At 45.4% G+C, this 16414-nt stretch overlaps 1 protein-coding gene across 4 annotated transcripts in view; it reads left to right on the top strand.

Moving 5' to 3' along the window:
• The first annotated feature begins 2498 nt into the window (after window positions 1-2498).
• The window catches only part of LOC147897531 (biotin--protein ligase 2-like), a 117643-nt gene continuing 103727 nt past the window's right edge, over window positions 2499-16414 (top strand). Inside the window, exons 1-2 of one of the 4 annotated variants that reach the window (XM_087380008.1) lie at window positions 2558-2662; window positions 13636-13734. Coding sequence is in view for 3 of the 4 variants with exons in the window: in XM_087380006.1 (XP_087236132.1) it covers window positions 2538-2662 (125 nt within the window). In the remaining variant the exon portion in view is untranslated. Of the gene's footprint in view, window positions 2663-2860; window positions 2993-13635; window positions 13735-16414 lie in introns of those variants that run through there. The other 3 variants (XM_087380006.1, XM_087380009.1, XM_087380007.1) reach the window with 3 other exon arrangements.

Genomic DNA, 16414 nt, shown 5'->3' with positions numbered 1-16414 from the left:
GCAACTCAAGATCATTAATGAAAAACTTGACTCTAGACCGACTAGGACGTAAGACTACTTGCTCATGCTATCGAGCCTTTTCACAGGTTTACAAGAAAAAGAGACTCGCTACTAATCCAACAACCCTATGATAGACACGAGTTATTCTAGCAGCTCCCAATATACTAAAATCTAGATCCATCCAAGAGAGAGCTTGGCGACAACCTTGCATCCTCAAACGACTCTCTTCAGCTGGAGCTTGGACAAAGAGAAGAATCATGCACGTAGTTGCTCCATCTTTGTAGAGGTCACTAGAACTCCGACTATCTGCTAATCGCCATGCACAGGTCGTTCCACTTGGCTCCCATGCAGAAATTTGACAATCAAGAGCACCTATGTAACTCAACCAATTAGCTCTAACCAGCACGTACCTCCAACCAACGAGTTTCTTGCGTAAGACCTAGTATAGCAAAGGTCCCCCCCATGAGGGCGTGCCCTAAGCAGACACATAATCCAACACTTCAATACATCCTCTGGCAGCCATGCACAGAGAGCACTGCACTTTGGATGGGTCACTGGTGGAGGTTGTTGCATCCTACACATACTTAGGGGTTCTTTTCTTTGGCTCGATCTTTATGATACGGCTAGCACTACAAGCCTGACCAAGTAGGGGATATGCCGCACTTGCTAGACTTGAGCGGAAGTGCTTTCACTCTCACTTCCAAGATTCCCAGACTAAGACTCTTCTATTTGACTCCCTGGTCTGACCAACATGTACGTATGGTAGCCATGGTGGGGGTCAGCAAACCTTTCAGAGACAGATTGAGCTCCAGTTAAGAGGATTCAAGTTCTCATGCTATCATTGATAATCTGGAGTAAGCCTTTAGTCCCACATTATATAGGCTTGGCTTAGTTTAGAGCATCCCCACTACAACTTGATGCAACATTATAGGATATCAACTATCTCTATTGCATTAGGGATTATGGCTCTTGCAACATAGGGTAATGCAAGCTACCATGGTTAGCCTTATCCTCATCCATGGCACTAGTGACCAAGGGTGACTAGAGATGTTGGTATGCACGTACATGCATATGTTTTGAGAGCCGTGGGCTCAACATAGATAGATTACCCCCTTCCAGTACAGCATCGAGGCCCTCTCTATCTCGCTCACATATCTAGACCATCCGAGAGGATCTCTTGCAGTTACATACATTCAAGACCCAGTCCTTGTGAAGCTTAGCTTTTACAGAGTCCACTACTTGCATATTTCAGTAGAGGGGGGCTTCATTGATCCACTAGGGTACACACGGATCCACCTTCCCCACTCCCTAAGGATGTCAATCGGATAGTTCCACATCTCATCACACCGGCTTCACATGGAGAGTGGACGGGTGGAGTGCATATCTAGAGAGGGTTGCATCTGCACCTTTGTGCATCATTAGGAGATCGAGTCGGAGCACTTCACTCTTAGATGCCCAGTGTACTATTAGATCAGAGGTCATTATTACTGTCTCTTTAGGGATGGTTTCCGGCCCCTATCCAGTATTCTGTCCTACCCAGATCAGAGATGCATGGCAGCTCATCCACGAAGGACGCCCAATACATGAGCATTTGCTCAAGACACATAGGCGAGATCAAGGTATACAGCCAGACTCCACTTAGAGCATGATCACTGAGTTTTTTTGCTCAGACAACAGTGACTTAGGGAGATGATGGTCCGAAGACCTGAGCGAGAGACTTGCCAGACTCGCCAACGAGTCGAGGCACAGATCGGACTAGGGCCAAATCGAAGACATAGTTGACAAGAGCTACAATGGCACTTATTCGTCACAGAGCCATAGCTAGGACTTATTCGTCACAGAGCCATAGCTAGGAGACCACACACACAGATAGTAGGCAACACTCCATCATAGGTTTTATGCTGCCACATAGGAGCCTGGCACATCATTGATTCCCTCTTAGGCTTAACATCTCCGCCAGCTTCTAATATAATCACCCCATCCCCCCATCCTCTTCGTCAATGGCTGAGGTTGACAGAATCGCGATCCCAGCCGTTGGATCAACCCTTTTGAATAATGGGAATGCGTGCTTCCCATCTTGATCAGCTCCATTACGTACACGACTGGCTAACAAAGGTAAGAATGACCAGATCAACGGCTCGCTAGCAGCGCCAATTCTCCACCCTTGGATGAACGTAGCCCCTTTTGAATCCCGCAAATCCCGTCGCTTTTAAGTGATTAGATCCAAGTAGGATCTAGCGGTGCTGCACACGCCAGAGATCCAGACACAACACGTGTCATGCGACCACCCCAAACGCCGCCAAATGCACAAATCTGACGTCGACATGTGTCTCCCTTTGCCTCCCCCAACTGCTAACGATAAAAAATCGGCATATCCGGTCGGAAACCAGGCCACCGGCTCCCGGCCTACGGCCGATTGCCAAGAGGCACGGTTTCTCCCGGGGAATCGGCTCCAGAGGGCCCCAAGAGTTGTCTCTATTCGTTATGATTACGGAGTTTTTTGTATGCCCTTGTTGTTGTAAGTCTATGTTGTTTAGATGCTACTGAAGAATGGCATCATTTGTGGTGGATGCAGTCTCTGTTATTTCCCCTGCGCGAGCCTCCGATGGAAATCAATTGCCGATCGACTTAGTATCAATTTTAGCTCAATCGCCAACGACAGGTTAGTTTTTCGCGATGGATCACCCTACACAACCCGCTTTAAATTCTTGACTGCAGTCTCCAACCCAAATTGCTAATAACAATCTGTAATACTTGCCACAATTTCCAATAGCTCTTCATGTGTCTCTGTTTCTTAGATGAAACGATAAGTATATGTTGCTATTTGCTTTCAACACGGGTCTCAGAATTGAACCATGCACCATGACTTGCCGTGAAATAGTATACGATTGAGTGACACGAACACTAAGACCCCTCACATGCATGGCAAATATTGCTAAGGTTAGAGTAAAATATATTATGTGGTAGAAGAGACCGGGTGCCTCGATGCCATGTAAGCTCCCTCGGTCTGATCGAGATTCCAAAGTTTGATGCTGATGTTACTGTTATATTTCAGATGATATGGTCTGACAAAAGCTTGAACTTGAGGTAATGTAACTCAATATATTAGTGCCTAAGCAGGAAGAAAGAAAGGAGTCACGGGAACGATATTATCAAACGAAATACGTAATCTAACGTTTAGATTCGCCTCAATTGTAAATAAGAAAGTTCCACAAAGTTTCAAGCATTTGTAGTCACTCATCAATGGTGATTGGAACTTACTAGGCGCAATTTTTGTTCTGCTACGGATTATACTTAGCTTGGAGCTAAAGTGGCATGAATGTATCGTCACAATCGACTGGCACCTAGGTCGAGACTACGCGACACAGATGCAAGATAGCACAAGGTTGAAGACAGTAAACTCAGCCTATTCCTCGTGTTCCCATCCTTAAATCGGCTTCAGCCTTGTTACATCAAGAAGGACTGTTACAGCAAGATGATGATCAACGGATCTCTTGTTCCAAGAGAACGGTGACGGTTTTAGGTTCTAACTGGTGGTTGATCTGGCCGTGCTGCTGTTGTGGCTGAGATCTGCTGACCTGGTCGCCACGTCTACTCCCTCCGTCAAAGTAGATTGCTCGTGAATGGAAGGGTTTAATTCAAGCTATAACGGCCTATCCATTTTTCAAGGAATTTCTCTGCTAAACCTTTCTTGCGTGTGGGATAATGGAGCATCGAGTCGTTTTTGTGCCTTTTGAAGGTGTGCCGCTGCATTCTGGCGAATAAAAGATAAGGCAACCTTTAGGAAAAAAGCCCATTGTTGAGCGTCTGAGTACTTGATTTGATCATGGGAGATGGTGCCAATTTCGGGTGGAAAGATGGGGGGTCGGCCAAACAATGCTTCAAACGGGCTCAGCCTTGTAGACTCATGGATGGCCGTATTATATGCTGCAATCACATATGGTAAAGAGATATCCCAGTTGGAGTGTTGAGGGTCGATGTGCGGGGCCAGCAATAGTTTAGTAGTGCGATTCAGTCGCTCAGTGACGCCGTTGCAATCCGGGTGGTAGGGGCTAGTGAACTGTTGCTTGATATTCAAGCAATCAGCAACAATGTGGAGTTTGAAATTACTGCCTTGGTCTGTCAAAAGCTGTTCGGGACAGCCGTGAGGAAGTTTGAGGTGTTGGAGCAGGAAGTTGGCAACTTCTGATGCAGCAGCAGATTTTACGGGTTGGGTGATGGTCCATCGTGTAAGGTAATTAGTAAGAACAATGATGTATTTGTAGTCCTGGGAAGAGGCTGGGAAAGGCCCGGTTATGTCATAAGCGATGAGCTCAAAGGTGCGGGAGGCCGAAATAAACTGCATTTTCCCTGCTGGTTTCGTGGTTGGATTTTTGAAGGCTCGACAAACAGGACATGACTGAAGGTATTGGTGCAAAGAGGACCTCATCTTTGGCCAATAGAATTTTGTTTGGAGCTTCGTGAGCACCTTAAGGAAACCAAGGTGTCCTCCAAAAAGTCCGTCATGAAAAGCATGCAAATAGTGATGACGGAAAGCTGCAGGGATGAATAGACGAGACTGGAAGGGAGATTTATGGTAGTAGAGCATGTTGTTAATGATCCGAAGATGTAAAGGTGGCTTGGAGGTTTGAACTTGGGCGAGTAGGGCAGCAATTTTAGGATCATTGGCTTGTGCTAATTGTATTTCTTGTAGAGAAGGGAGGGGCGGGTGAGCTTGAGGAAGAGGTAGAGGCGTGCGTGATGCTACAGTTAAGGGCTGTTGAGCCATCGACATGGGTGCGCGGGACAAGGCATCAGCAACCTCGTTTTGTTTGCCAGGATGATAAGCAATGGTGAAAGAATAATCTTGTAAGAACAACACCCACCTGGCTAAACGGCCATGTAGCTGTTTGCGTTGAAGAAGGCCCGTAAGAGCGGCATGATCAGTTTGGACTTCGAATGTGGAACCATGAATATAAGCATGCAATTTGGAAAGAGCCCATACTACTGCTAGACATTCCAGTTTAGTAGCCGCATATCTGGATTGTGGGCTTGCCAATGAACGGCTAAGGTAGACAATAGGCCGCCCAGTGTCCATGAGCATCTTGTTGGAGGAGAACTGCTCCAAGGCCATCTGAAGAAGCATCAGTTGTAATGAGGAAGGGCCGTTGTAGATCAAGATGATGGAGCAAGGCATCTTCCTGGAGTAAATTGTGGATGTGATCTAACGCTTGTTCGCAGTCGGTAGACCAATGGAACTGCGCATGTTTTTGCAGCAACTGTTTGAGAGGCGCCGAACAAGCAGCCAATTCAAGCATGAAGCGTGAGTTAAATCCGGCCATGCCAATGAAACAATGAAGTTGTTTGACAGAGTGAGGTACTAGGTAGTTTTGGACCGCCTTAACCTTGTCCGGATCGGGGCTGTGATTCCGTCACTGCTGATGATGAAGCCAAGGTACTTCAACTGACGTTGTGCCCATTTGCATTTGCGAGGGTTGATGAGCCAGAGGTTATAGTGGTGCAAGAGCCGTAGGACTTGCTGATGTTCTTCCTAGGTCTTTGTTTGAATCAAAACGTCATCTAGATACACAAGCACTGTGCCTTGTACAACAAGATTGTGAAGGATAAAATTCATGAGCCTTTGAAACGTACCAGGAAGACCGAATGGCATCACATTGAATTGATAGAGATCAAAAGGGGTGCGAAATACTATCTTCTCCCGATCTTCCGGTTTGAGTGGTATCTGCCAATAACCAGACTTCAGATCCAAGGTCGAAAACAATTTGGAATGGGCCAATGAATCTAGAATAATGTCTATCTGGGGAAGAGGAGACTTGTCACGGATTGTGGCTACATTGAGAGGCCGAAGTCAACTCAAAATTGGTGTGTGCTATCTTCCTTCTTGACAAGATGGGGTTCACACGTCTATTGGCTTTTGGAGTGAGAGATAATGTTATCACGTAGCATCACATTTATGTGCTCCCACAAGACTTGAATCTCCGTCAGAGAATGTCGTCATTGAGCTGTCTTGACCGGTCGGGCATCACCCGCAGGAATCTCATTAGCAATGTTGGCTGTTGTCGTTGGCAAACAGGGACAAAAATTGAGCAAACATCTGCTTGACCTGAGATTGGTACAACAAATCTTTGTGTATTATGGTTGATGACATAGGATGTGAAGCAATTCGTGAATAGAGCTAGGGGATTGGCGATGCATTATCCACTCATCTCAGCGCCGAAAGAGGAGGCAACCTTTGTCAGATTATCACCAAACGTCACACTGTTTGGGGGCAAAGCATAGAGAGGAATCTGATGATCTGTTGGACAAGTCGGGTAGGTAGGCACTGGAAGAAGCGGAGGCACTTTGGCACTGGGTTTGCCCATAGCAAACTCGATTCTTTGCGCGATCAACAAGGCTTCTTGAAGGGTTTTTGGACCTTGGTCCTGCGTACGAGCCGAGAGATCTAAGCGTAGTTGAGGCCGGAGGAAAAATTGTTTGAGATCCTCAATCAAATCTTCTGAATTGAGGCGGTGGGGCCTGCCATGGGCGATGGCTGCCAAAAGTGGTGGGCCTGCCCATCCAAGAGCCAGAAATTTCAGAGAAAGCCCCTACTTCAGGACCCCCAAATCTCAGGTTTTGACGAGGATTACATTTTGTGGATAGTTTCGGAAAGCCTCTTTGATAGCAGCAAGAGGAGAAGTACCACTCAAGCCCTGCTTCGTGTCCGCGACTCCGCGCTGCGCCCTTCTTCTCTCCGCCCGTCTCTGGCCGTGTAGATCTCTTCGCTCGTGCGCCACTTCCTATCCTGCCTGTGCCTCTCCCGTGTGGACTCTTCCCACACATGTTTGCTGTACGGCTCCCTTCTGTCCGCTCTCTCCTACGCTGCTCTTGTTGTCTGTACCTCTGTCCCACACACTCTTTCTCTTCTCCCGCTGTCCTGGTCGTGGATTGTTGCAGCTCTGATACCAAATGTGAAGAACCGGACTTCTCAAGAATGCAATGTATGCGATGCATGCAGAATTTGAATGCCAATTGGCCCTCTAATGGGGGAAGAGCGCCCTCATGAGAGTACTTGTTTCTCTTTTGGACCTACATGCAAGGTGTGAGAGAGATGGCGGATGAATGCAAGGTGAATAGAGAGAATGCTACGTGAGATTCACAATGAAAGGGTGATACTCTTTCATTAATGTCTCTTGAGATCACTCAAGTTTTATCTTCTCATTTACACCTACCCTTAGCCTATGACCCATGCATCTACCATTGAATGCACCTTAATGCACCCTTCCCTTCCTATTGCCCCTAGACACGCGTGTACACATTTTTATTAATAGAATAAGTCTCTCATGTCCAAATTTGATGCTATCTGAAGTAGTAGCTCCAGCTTGACTAGTTCTATGTACTGAGATGATCCACCGCCATAACAAATCGGTCGGTGTCCATCATAAATACAAATATATGTTACACCATTGGCGTATAATATATAATAATGTTTTAATGTCTACTAATCACGGATTAGTGATTTCTCCTATCATGACATGGATGAAGAATTCTGAAGTACATAAGTTCAGCCTGTGCATTCAAACTAGGGGAAGTATAGTGATGCTTCTGAATAATTTGTGCAGATTTGAGGGCTAAGACTGATGACAAAAGTGACAGAGAAAGTGATTCTGATCCTGACAATCTCTGGTACTGTCTTGAATGGTATCTTTGTGGTTGTAACTACCGATGAGTGTGCATAATTTTCTTTCTAGCACTTAAAGGTTGATTGTGTGAGCTAGTTAGTACCTTTTCCTTTGGTTTCAGTTCTTCGATCCCTCAGTGGTGAGGGTTATGGTTGTCTTGGGCCGGCAGTGCCATCGACATTGTATATGCACCCCCTTCATATGTGTAACAACCAATATTTTTGCTGTTTGCGACTTGAAACTGAGCCGATTTCTCAAGTTGTGTTATGCTACGTTTTGTAGAGAGCGATAAAACAAAAATGGAAACTACTTGCATGATCGCACTGGGAGCAAACTGCATCAGTAAAAATTTTGTGAAATTTCCATGGAGCTAGAATCTTCCTATGATTTCACTAGCAGGGTGTAGATGAAGCTAACAAGCAAGCACAAGAACAAGCGGGATGAAAATCAGGTGATCAGAGAGATGGCTATGGTTGAAAAACGAAATTTGTCCTATGTAGACAGCCTAGAATGGAAGGGGGGAACAAGATAGCTTGCTGGTTTTTGCAAGCACAGCCGTAGTTCTCACAAAGAGCATGCAAGAATGAAAAAAAAGAAAAAGAGCTAAAGAAAGCAAATGTAAGATGAAAATAGCTTCTAGTTTATTCAATGATTGAGCATAATAATTAGATAGTTTAATTAAATAGTTTTTAGCTTTTGCTTTTTATTTTTCATCTGAAACCCCTCTATCCAGCTCGTGGCTTTAAGGGGGCATCCCAATTTCTCGGTAGTGAGCTAGCCTGCATCCATATATGTTGTTTCTATGGTTGTTTCCGTGTTTGTTTTGCAGGTATGAGATTTCAGGAGCTCTAGGGTCATGTTAGTGTGCAGGTCTGAGATTTCAGGAGCTCTAGGGTCATGTTAGTGTGTAACATGATAATGTTGGATTTTCAGGAGGACAGAAAGAGATTACATACGAGTTAACCACCAACCTTTTGTGTGTTTTATAGTGAATGCTATAGCCTTAGGAAGCCTAGGATGATTAATTGTGGGCCCATAAAGTGTATCAAAATGTTCGCATGAGCTATTGGCACATCTCCCAACCAGCCCGGTGTCCCGTACCACCAAATGGTGCTCCATGGCCTTGGTTGGGTCTTAGGCTATGCTAGGAAGCAGGTGTGGGTTTGCAACATGATCCAAGATCCAGATTGGCAAGGAAGAACTGAACTCGCTCTAACTTGCACACTGAAAACTAAATCCATAGGCTCCCTATATAGGCTCGATCCAGTGCGCCAATGTCACGGGCATCCTCAGCCCATGGCATGTTGGGCTGCCCAGTCAGCAACCAACCACATTAGCAACCACATGGAATGCCATGTAGACAGCCATGTCAGCCAACTGCCACGTGGGCCAGCCAGCTCAGCAGCCAGCACAATGCAGGCGACACATCAGCAAAGGCACCACGTCAGCAAGGGACAGGCGGTGCTATGTCAGTAACCAGGTAGTGGTTGCAACGTGGCAGATCACGCAGCCAGCAGGTCGGTCTGCGGTCTGCCAGGTCGGTGGGCAGCAGGAAGGTGGTCGGTGCATTTCTAGGCCCAAGGGGGCCTATAAAAGACAGCCTCCTTGGCCATCATTCTCTATCCCACACTTGGGCATCACAGCCTCAGTTTAGCAGCAGTTAGGCCTCCCTGCAGCAAACTAGCAGGGTGCCTCAACCTCTATAGGGATCTAGTGAGGATTCACCTCTAGGTAGTCTAGTTTCTGTACAGTTTTGCAGTGAGGGTTTCAATCCCTCTAGACTGTTGTATTCAGCCCTTTGGGCATTCATACATTTCAGTAATATATTCCTCTTTTGAGGTCCACTACATTTCCTTCCCTCTGATTCTCTCACTTACATCAACAGGCTAGCTCGAGAGGCAAAAGAAGAACGCGATTGGGAGGCTCGGGAAGCAAAAGAAGAACGCGATCGGGAAGCTTGAGGCCGAATGGGCAACTAAGAAAGCAAAAGAAGAATGCCATGGGGAAGCTCGAAGACCGAAAGGGCAGCTCGGGAAGCAAAAGACGAACACGATCGAGAGGCTTGGGAAGCCAAGGAACTTCGGGACCACTAGCTTCGAGAACGTACTGCTTGAGAAGAGAAGGAAGAACGGGACTGGCAGCTTCTCATTTCTCTACTCTGACCAGTGGAGGGAGAAATGGAGAGACTTCCACTTCCGACCAAGCCCTCCTTCCGAGGAAAGCTCAACTTCACACGGTACGATGGTAAGCAGGAACCCTTAGTGTTGACTTCTTAGTTCAAAAGTTATTTTTCAGTAATGCCTACGAAGGACAATGAGCGGTGCATCCTAGCATCCATGCACCTCACATGCGAGGCGGTCACTTGGTGGCTCAATTGTACTATGATGCAGACAAGGAGACACCTTTCTATAGCTGTACGGAATTTGTTAAAGATCTTCGATCACGGATACCACACCAGGTGATGGTGGGAATGAGCATTAGAAGAAGAGCCGGATGGCAAAGGACAACAACAGCTATGGCGGGTACTTAGATAAAGCGACGAGAGCACTTTATGCCAAGGAGAACCAGGATACCACACCAGGTGATGGTGGGAACTGGATGGCAGAGGATAGCAACGGCTATGGTGGGTACTTAGATGAAGTAAGAAGTCCCAGGATACCACACCAGGTGATGGGGTGGGAATGGGCATTAGAAGAAGAGCCGGATGGCAAAGGACAGCAACGGCTATGGTGGGTACTTGGATAAAGCGACGAGAGCACTTTATGCCAAGGAGAACCAATGCTTCCATTGTCATGTGCCGGGCCATATTAAGGAAGATTGCTGCTTTACCAGAAGCTTGTAATAGCAGGAGCCGCGTCAAGTGGTCCAGCCATAGCCTCAACAATCTCAGTAGTCATGGAGGAGCTTGATGAACAACAGACTACAGGGACAACCTCAGTAGTCATCCAGGAGCTTGAAGCTCAGCAGAAGGGGGAGCCTCGTCAGTTTCCCAATATGTTTCAGTTTTATGGACAGGTTGTTGGTCAGAAGGTCCTTATCCTTGCAGTTTCAAGGACATTATCTCCACCAAAGCAGCTCATCAGTTGCCTTTTACGCCGATGGAACCAATGACCTTGAATGGTGCATTTCCAGGGCAGCAGATAGAGAGCAACATGCAGGTAGCTTCACCCACTTTGAAGATCTTAGGGTGGGTACACAGTTGACCACTCAGGGTCGCACCTACTCAGGCAGCGGACGTCATCTTGGCAGCATGATGGTGGCACCAGTTTGAAGTCCGGCCAGAATATCACCACCAAGGCTTGGATGTCAACATCCCAGGTCATGGGTCCAAGTTCATCTATTGGATTAAGGGTGTTCCGCCTCGACCTTTGATATCAGTCATTCAAGGGGTTCGAGACCGGCGGCAGCAAGACACATTATTTTAGTAGGATATAGTATCACAGCAAGCAACAGGGTTACACCAAGACCAGAATGCTTCTCTCAAACCCAGTCTTCCTCCGTCCCTATCATCTATATGCACAGAGGAAAACCACATGGAGCATCATCCTGGAGCATTGACCCACAACACCTATCCTTACCAGAAGCTAGAAAAAGATCCAGGAATTCAGCACCTGCAGATCGGGATTCATGAGCTTAGCAACCATTTATGGATTCATTGATCAGGTATCCAAATTAGGATTTATCAACCAGGTATACCACAGCCAGCCACCTCCATTAACACGACAGGAGGTCGCTTCCATATAATGGTTCGAGTTTTAGCAGAAGGGGCTGTCACGGGCATCTTCAGTCCGTGGCATGGTGGGCTGCCACGTGAGCTACCTAGTCAGCAAGCAACCACATCAGGAGCCACGTGGACTGCCATGTAGGTAGCCACGTTAGCCGGCTGCCATGTAGGCAGCAGCCAGCACAGTGCAGGCGACACCTCAAGGTACAGGTAGTGCCACATCAGCAACCATGTGGTGACTGCCACGTGGCTGGTCGGTCTGCAGTCTGCTAGGTTGGGGCAGCAAGAAGGTGGTTGGTGCATTTCCAGGTCCCTTGGCCTATAGAAGATAGCCCCCTTGGCCTTCATTCTCTATCCCACAGTTGGGCATCATAGCCCCAGTTCAGCAGCAGTTAGGCCTCCCTGTAGCAGACCAGCAGGATGCCTCAGTCTCTATAAGGATCTAGTGAGGATTCACCTGCTCTAGGTAGTCTAGTTTCTTTGCAGTTGTGCAATGAGGGTTTCAACCCCTCTATGCGGTTGTATTCAGTCCTTTGGGCATTCATACATTTCAGTTATGTATTTCTCTTTTGAGGTCCACTACATTTCCCTCCCTTTGATTCTCTCACTCACATCCACAGCATCACTTTGTGTATTGAGTGCTTCATCTTGGAGTTTGCAGTTAGTGAGCAGGAGAGAGAGTGAGGATAGTCTATCTCTCGCTATAGCTTGAAATAGTGAAAATCCTAATTCCAACCCTAATCCATCTGTACCCTTGCAACTCCACCTGAGAAGCATGTGCCTAGTCCCAAGCCTCCCCAGGCTTCCTGAGTTAGTCTTGTGCACTTGAAGCACACGTCCAATACGGTCAAAGACTGCATTTTTAGAGAGCTCAAACTAAGAGTGGTATCTAACTTGTCAAAGACAGGTGTCCAGAATTCACTCAACAACTTAGAATCCCCATCACTGACTATGCCAACATGCAACTTATACAGACGAAATAATTGGTCAACAAACTGCTGAGCCAATTGACACAGTTGATCGAGTAGGTGAAAATCTAGGCATCTTAGTTAAGCGATCTACTATAACCTAGATCGCATCATGATCCTTGCGCGTTCTTGGCAAACCCGTGATAGAATCCATGGAAACACTTTCGCATTTATTACCAAGAATTTGCAACGATTGTAATAAACCTGCGCTCTGTAGGCGTTCAACCTTGGTCACTTGACAAATTCGGCAACGTATTACATAGTTCTAAACAAACTCCATCATCTTAGGCTAATAGAGAGTATGCTTCACTAGGGATAATGTGTCTTGCACTAGATGTATCACGACACTCTTGGTCATCGGGGAATCTTGGATCTAAGATCTGACATGTCAGGTATACAGTCTTTTCATTTCGGAACAGCGACCCATTTCGAATATCCCACCGCCGACCTCCTGCCACTTGTCCTAGGTGGCACAATCTTGAGTCTTGGTTAATCATGGAGCTCCTATCCTGGACCTTCTGCTAGAATTGAAACAACTATTAGCCACACAAAGCCCTCTCAAGGATTAAAATAGATGAGAGGGATATCTTTGTAAATGACATTTACCATCTTAGTTTGACTAAGAGCATCTGCTATACTATTAAAGGAAGCCTTCCAATAGATCTCAAAATTGAAATCTTGCATTAACTCTGCCCATCTAGCATTTCCTCCCCTCAAATCAGTTCCATCACACATATAATTTATTGATTGATGATTGTCATCTAGCTTTTTACTCTCAAAAGCAAGTGGTCTACCCTCTTTGAACAATGCATCCCCAATCACACAATCACTCACATCGGCCTCCAAAATATAAGGCCGGATAGGATTGGGTAGCGCTAGAACGGGTGCTTCTTGACATAAACTTTCAATGTGGCAAAAGCGTTGTTCAACTCTTCATTCCAAGTGCTAGGTTGATTGGATCGATGTCCACGACTTTTCAATATGTTGGTCAAGAGAACCATGATTTTAAAATAGTCATGCATTGATTTCCTTAAAAAGACAGTAAATCCTAGGAAAGAACGAAGTTGTTTCACAGTTTGAGGTATTGCCAATTCAAAATTTTTTAAATACAATCTAGATCAATGCTAACACCTTTCCTAGAAATCTTGTGTTCTAAGTAATAATCTCCTTCATTAAGAAGTGACATATACTCATCTTGGCATATAACTAATTCTATCTGAGTAAAACTAAGACAATCCGAAGATGACTAATGTGTTCTTCTAATGTCTTTCTGTAAACAAAGATGTCATCAAAGAACACAACGATAAACTTGCCCATATAATTTCGAAACAACTCGTTCATCATTTGTTGGAGGTTGTGGGAGTATTGGTCAACCCAAAAGGTAACTCGTAATGACCATACCTAGCCCAAAACATTGTTCTTTCTATATGTTTAACATAAATGCGGATCTGGTGATATACAATATGCAAACCAATCCTAGTGAAATACTTTGCTCCTGTCAATCTGTCGGTTAAGTCATTAGACCTAGGGAGAGGATACTCAATGAAATACTAGGCTCCTGTCAATCTTAGTGAAATACTTTTCTCCTGCCAATCTATCAATGAAGTCATTAGACCTAGGGAGAGGATACTTATTCTTTATTGTCACATCAATCGTTTATAATCAACACATATTCTGTGTCTATTATCCTTTTTCTTCTTAACAAGATATGGCACCCCAAGGGTGATTTACTTGGGCGTATATAACCCACCTTTAGGTAGTTCTGAAGCTGCCTAGCTAACTCTTCCTCCTCTAACTAGCTCATCCTATACTTATAGGCTGAACACTAGGGACTAAGTCTATGCAATGGTCTACTACTATTTCTGGAGGTAAACCTTCTGGCAGTTGAGGTGAATTAAATTCACTCAACGTCTTTAATTCTCTTTGTTCAAACACACTTAATTCATTGTGATTTAGAATTGAAACAACAAATGAAGAAGGTGGAATTAAGACACACTGGAACACATCATAAGAAGTTGTTTCACAGTTGCATTGCAGATACAAAAGGGCTTGAATGCCATTACACTGTATAGATACTTGGGTGCCTCTATTCAAAAAAGAAAGTGTATGAGCTTCCCAACCAATCATGACAATGTGGGTTCTAAACCACTCTATCCCAAGGAACAAGTCTATATGATCTATGCAGAGCACGTCAATACATCTTTCTCTTTTGTTGCTGTCTTGGTCATGGATTGTCGCTGCTCTGATACCAAATGTGAAGAACTTGACATCTCAATACAAATGTGTGTGATACATGCAGAATTTGAATGCCAATTAGCCCTCCAATGGGGGGAGAGCGCCCTCGTGAGAGTATTTGTTCTCTTTTCGACCTACATGCAAGATGTGAGAGAAATGGCAGATCAATGCAAGGTGAATAGAGAGAATGCTACGTGAGATTCACAATGAAGGGTGATACCTTTTCATTAATGTCACTTGAGATCACTCAAGTTCCATCTTCCCATTTACTGTTAGAATTATTATTATATTCTAGGCAGTGGCCAATGTAATGTAATAAGTGGGTTAGGGGCACTTTTCCCTCTTAGAGGTTTTCCCCCTAACCACGGTTAGTGATTAGATAGGGTTTTATCACTTAGACAAAACCCTCATCTCTTTCATTGTACTACACTTCAGTTCAGTACACTTTGGGAAGTGAACTACGTTCAGCTCACTCTCTCCATTTTGCTCACTCTTGCTCTTGCTTCCTTTCTTTCTCACATTTGGTATTAGAGTAGGTCCTTCCTGCCCGTGCTTTAACTGCTCCATTGCCCGCAAGCTCGACCTCCAGCTCCCGCTCCTGCTCGTCCGAACAATTCGTACGACTGTACGGATTTCCATCCGTACACCTGCAGCGACGTTGTTCGTACTCCGTCCTTACACCTACAATGACATCGTCGGTACAACCCATACAAGCTCCCGCTCGCATTCCATACAGTTGCGCCTTTTGTCCGTACCGTCGTATAGCTGTGCCAGCAGATTCGTGGCGGCCATACAGCTTGTATTCTGTACATCTGCTCTAGGTCCGTATCAGTCGACGTACAGTCTGTACACCAGCTGTTGCACAATCCGTACACCTGCGCCACTATTCCGTACAGGATTTCGACCGTACAGACATCCGTACAGTTTGGAGCGTTGGTACCTTGAGTAGTTTTCTTTTGCAGGGGCATTTTGGAAGCACGCTTTTGATAGGCATTTGTCACATTTGTGCATTTAGCCATTGTTTGGCTCAACTTTTGGGAGCACATTTGGAGCTTTAGCAGACATTGTAGTTGATTTGCAGGTGTGGAAGAAATTTGGGGCTTTTGCAATTACACTGCAAAGTTTGCAGTGAAATTCGGGGCTTGTGCAGGCAGAGTGCAATTTGTGCAACATTTGGGGCTTTCAGATCATTTGCTCTCTTTTGTATGCAATTTCCCACAAGAAATTGGGGCTTTTGCATTTGAGTTGCAATTTTGTAGGTAAAAGAGCATTTTGGAAGTTTGCAAGCATTTCTGGACTCAGTACGAGTTGATTTGCAGACTTTTTTCACTTTTTTGCAGATTCTATTAGCAAAATTTTGGGCATTCAACAGAGCATTGTGGTGCATTCTGAGCCTTGGATAGACTGTGACAGTATTTGTCACTGTGGGTAGATTTTCTTTGCAGGTTTTACTTGTGCATTTGACATCCCAGAAAGGGACTTGGTCAGTTTGCTGTGTTTTTTGAGTTTATTAGGCAAAAATGGCTCAGAACAACCCCAATGAGGTGTTCGGAGTTCTCACACAGGAGGATTCGGAGTTCTCACACAGGAGGATAAGTTGGATGGCATCAACTATTTCTTGTGGAGTTTCATGGTTCGCAATATCTTGGTTGGCAGACATCTTTGGGATTATGTCAATGGAGATGAAGCAAGACCAGATACAGTGGCTCCACCTGTCACTCCTACAACTGGAGGTAGAGGTAGAGGTCAAAATACAGCACAAGTAGTTGGAGCTGCTGCTCTAGGAGCTCCCACAGTAGAGCAGAAAAGATGGGACTCTAGAGATG

Source organism: Dipteris shenzhenensis, chromosome 10 (genome assembly GCF_047967505.1).
Source record: "Dipteris shenzhenensis isolate YYH24624 ecotype China chromosome 10, Dip_SZ_1.0, whole genome shotgun sequence".
NCBI classification, from domain to species: Eukaryota; Viridiplantae; Streptophyta; class Polypodiopsida; order Gleicheniales; family Dipteridaceae; genus Dipteris; species Dipteris shenzhenensis.
This window is presented reverse-complemented; position numbering and strand designations above follow the sequence as displayed.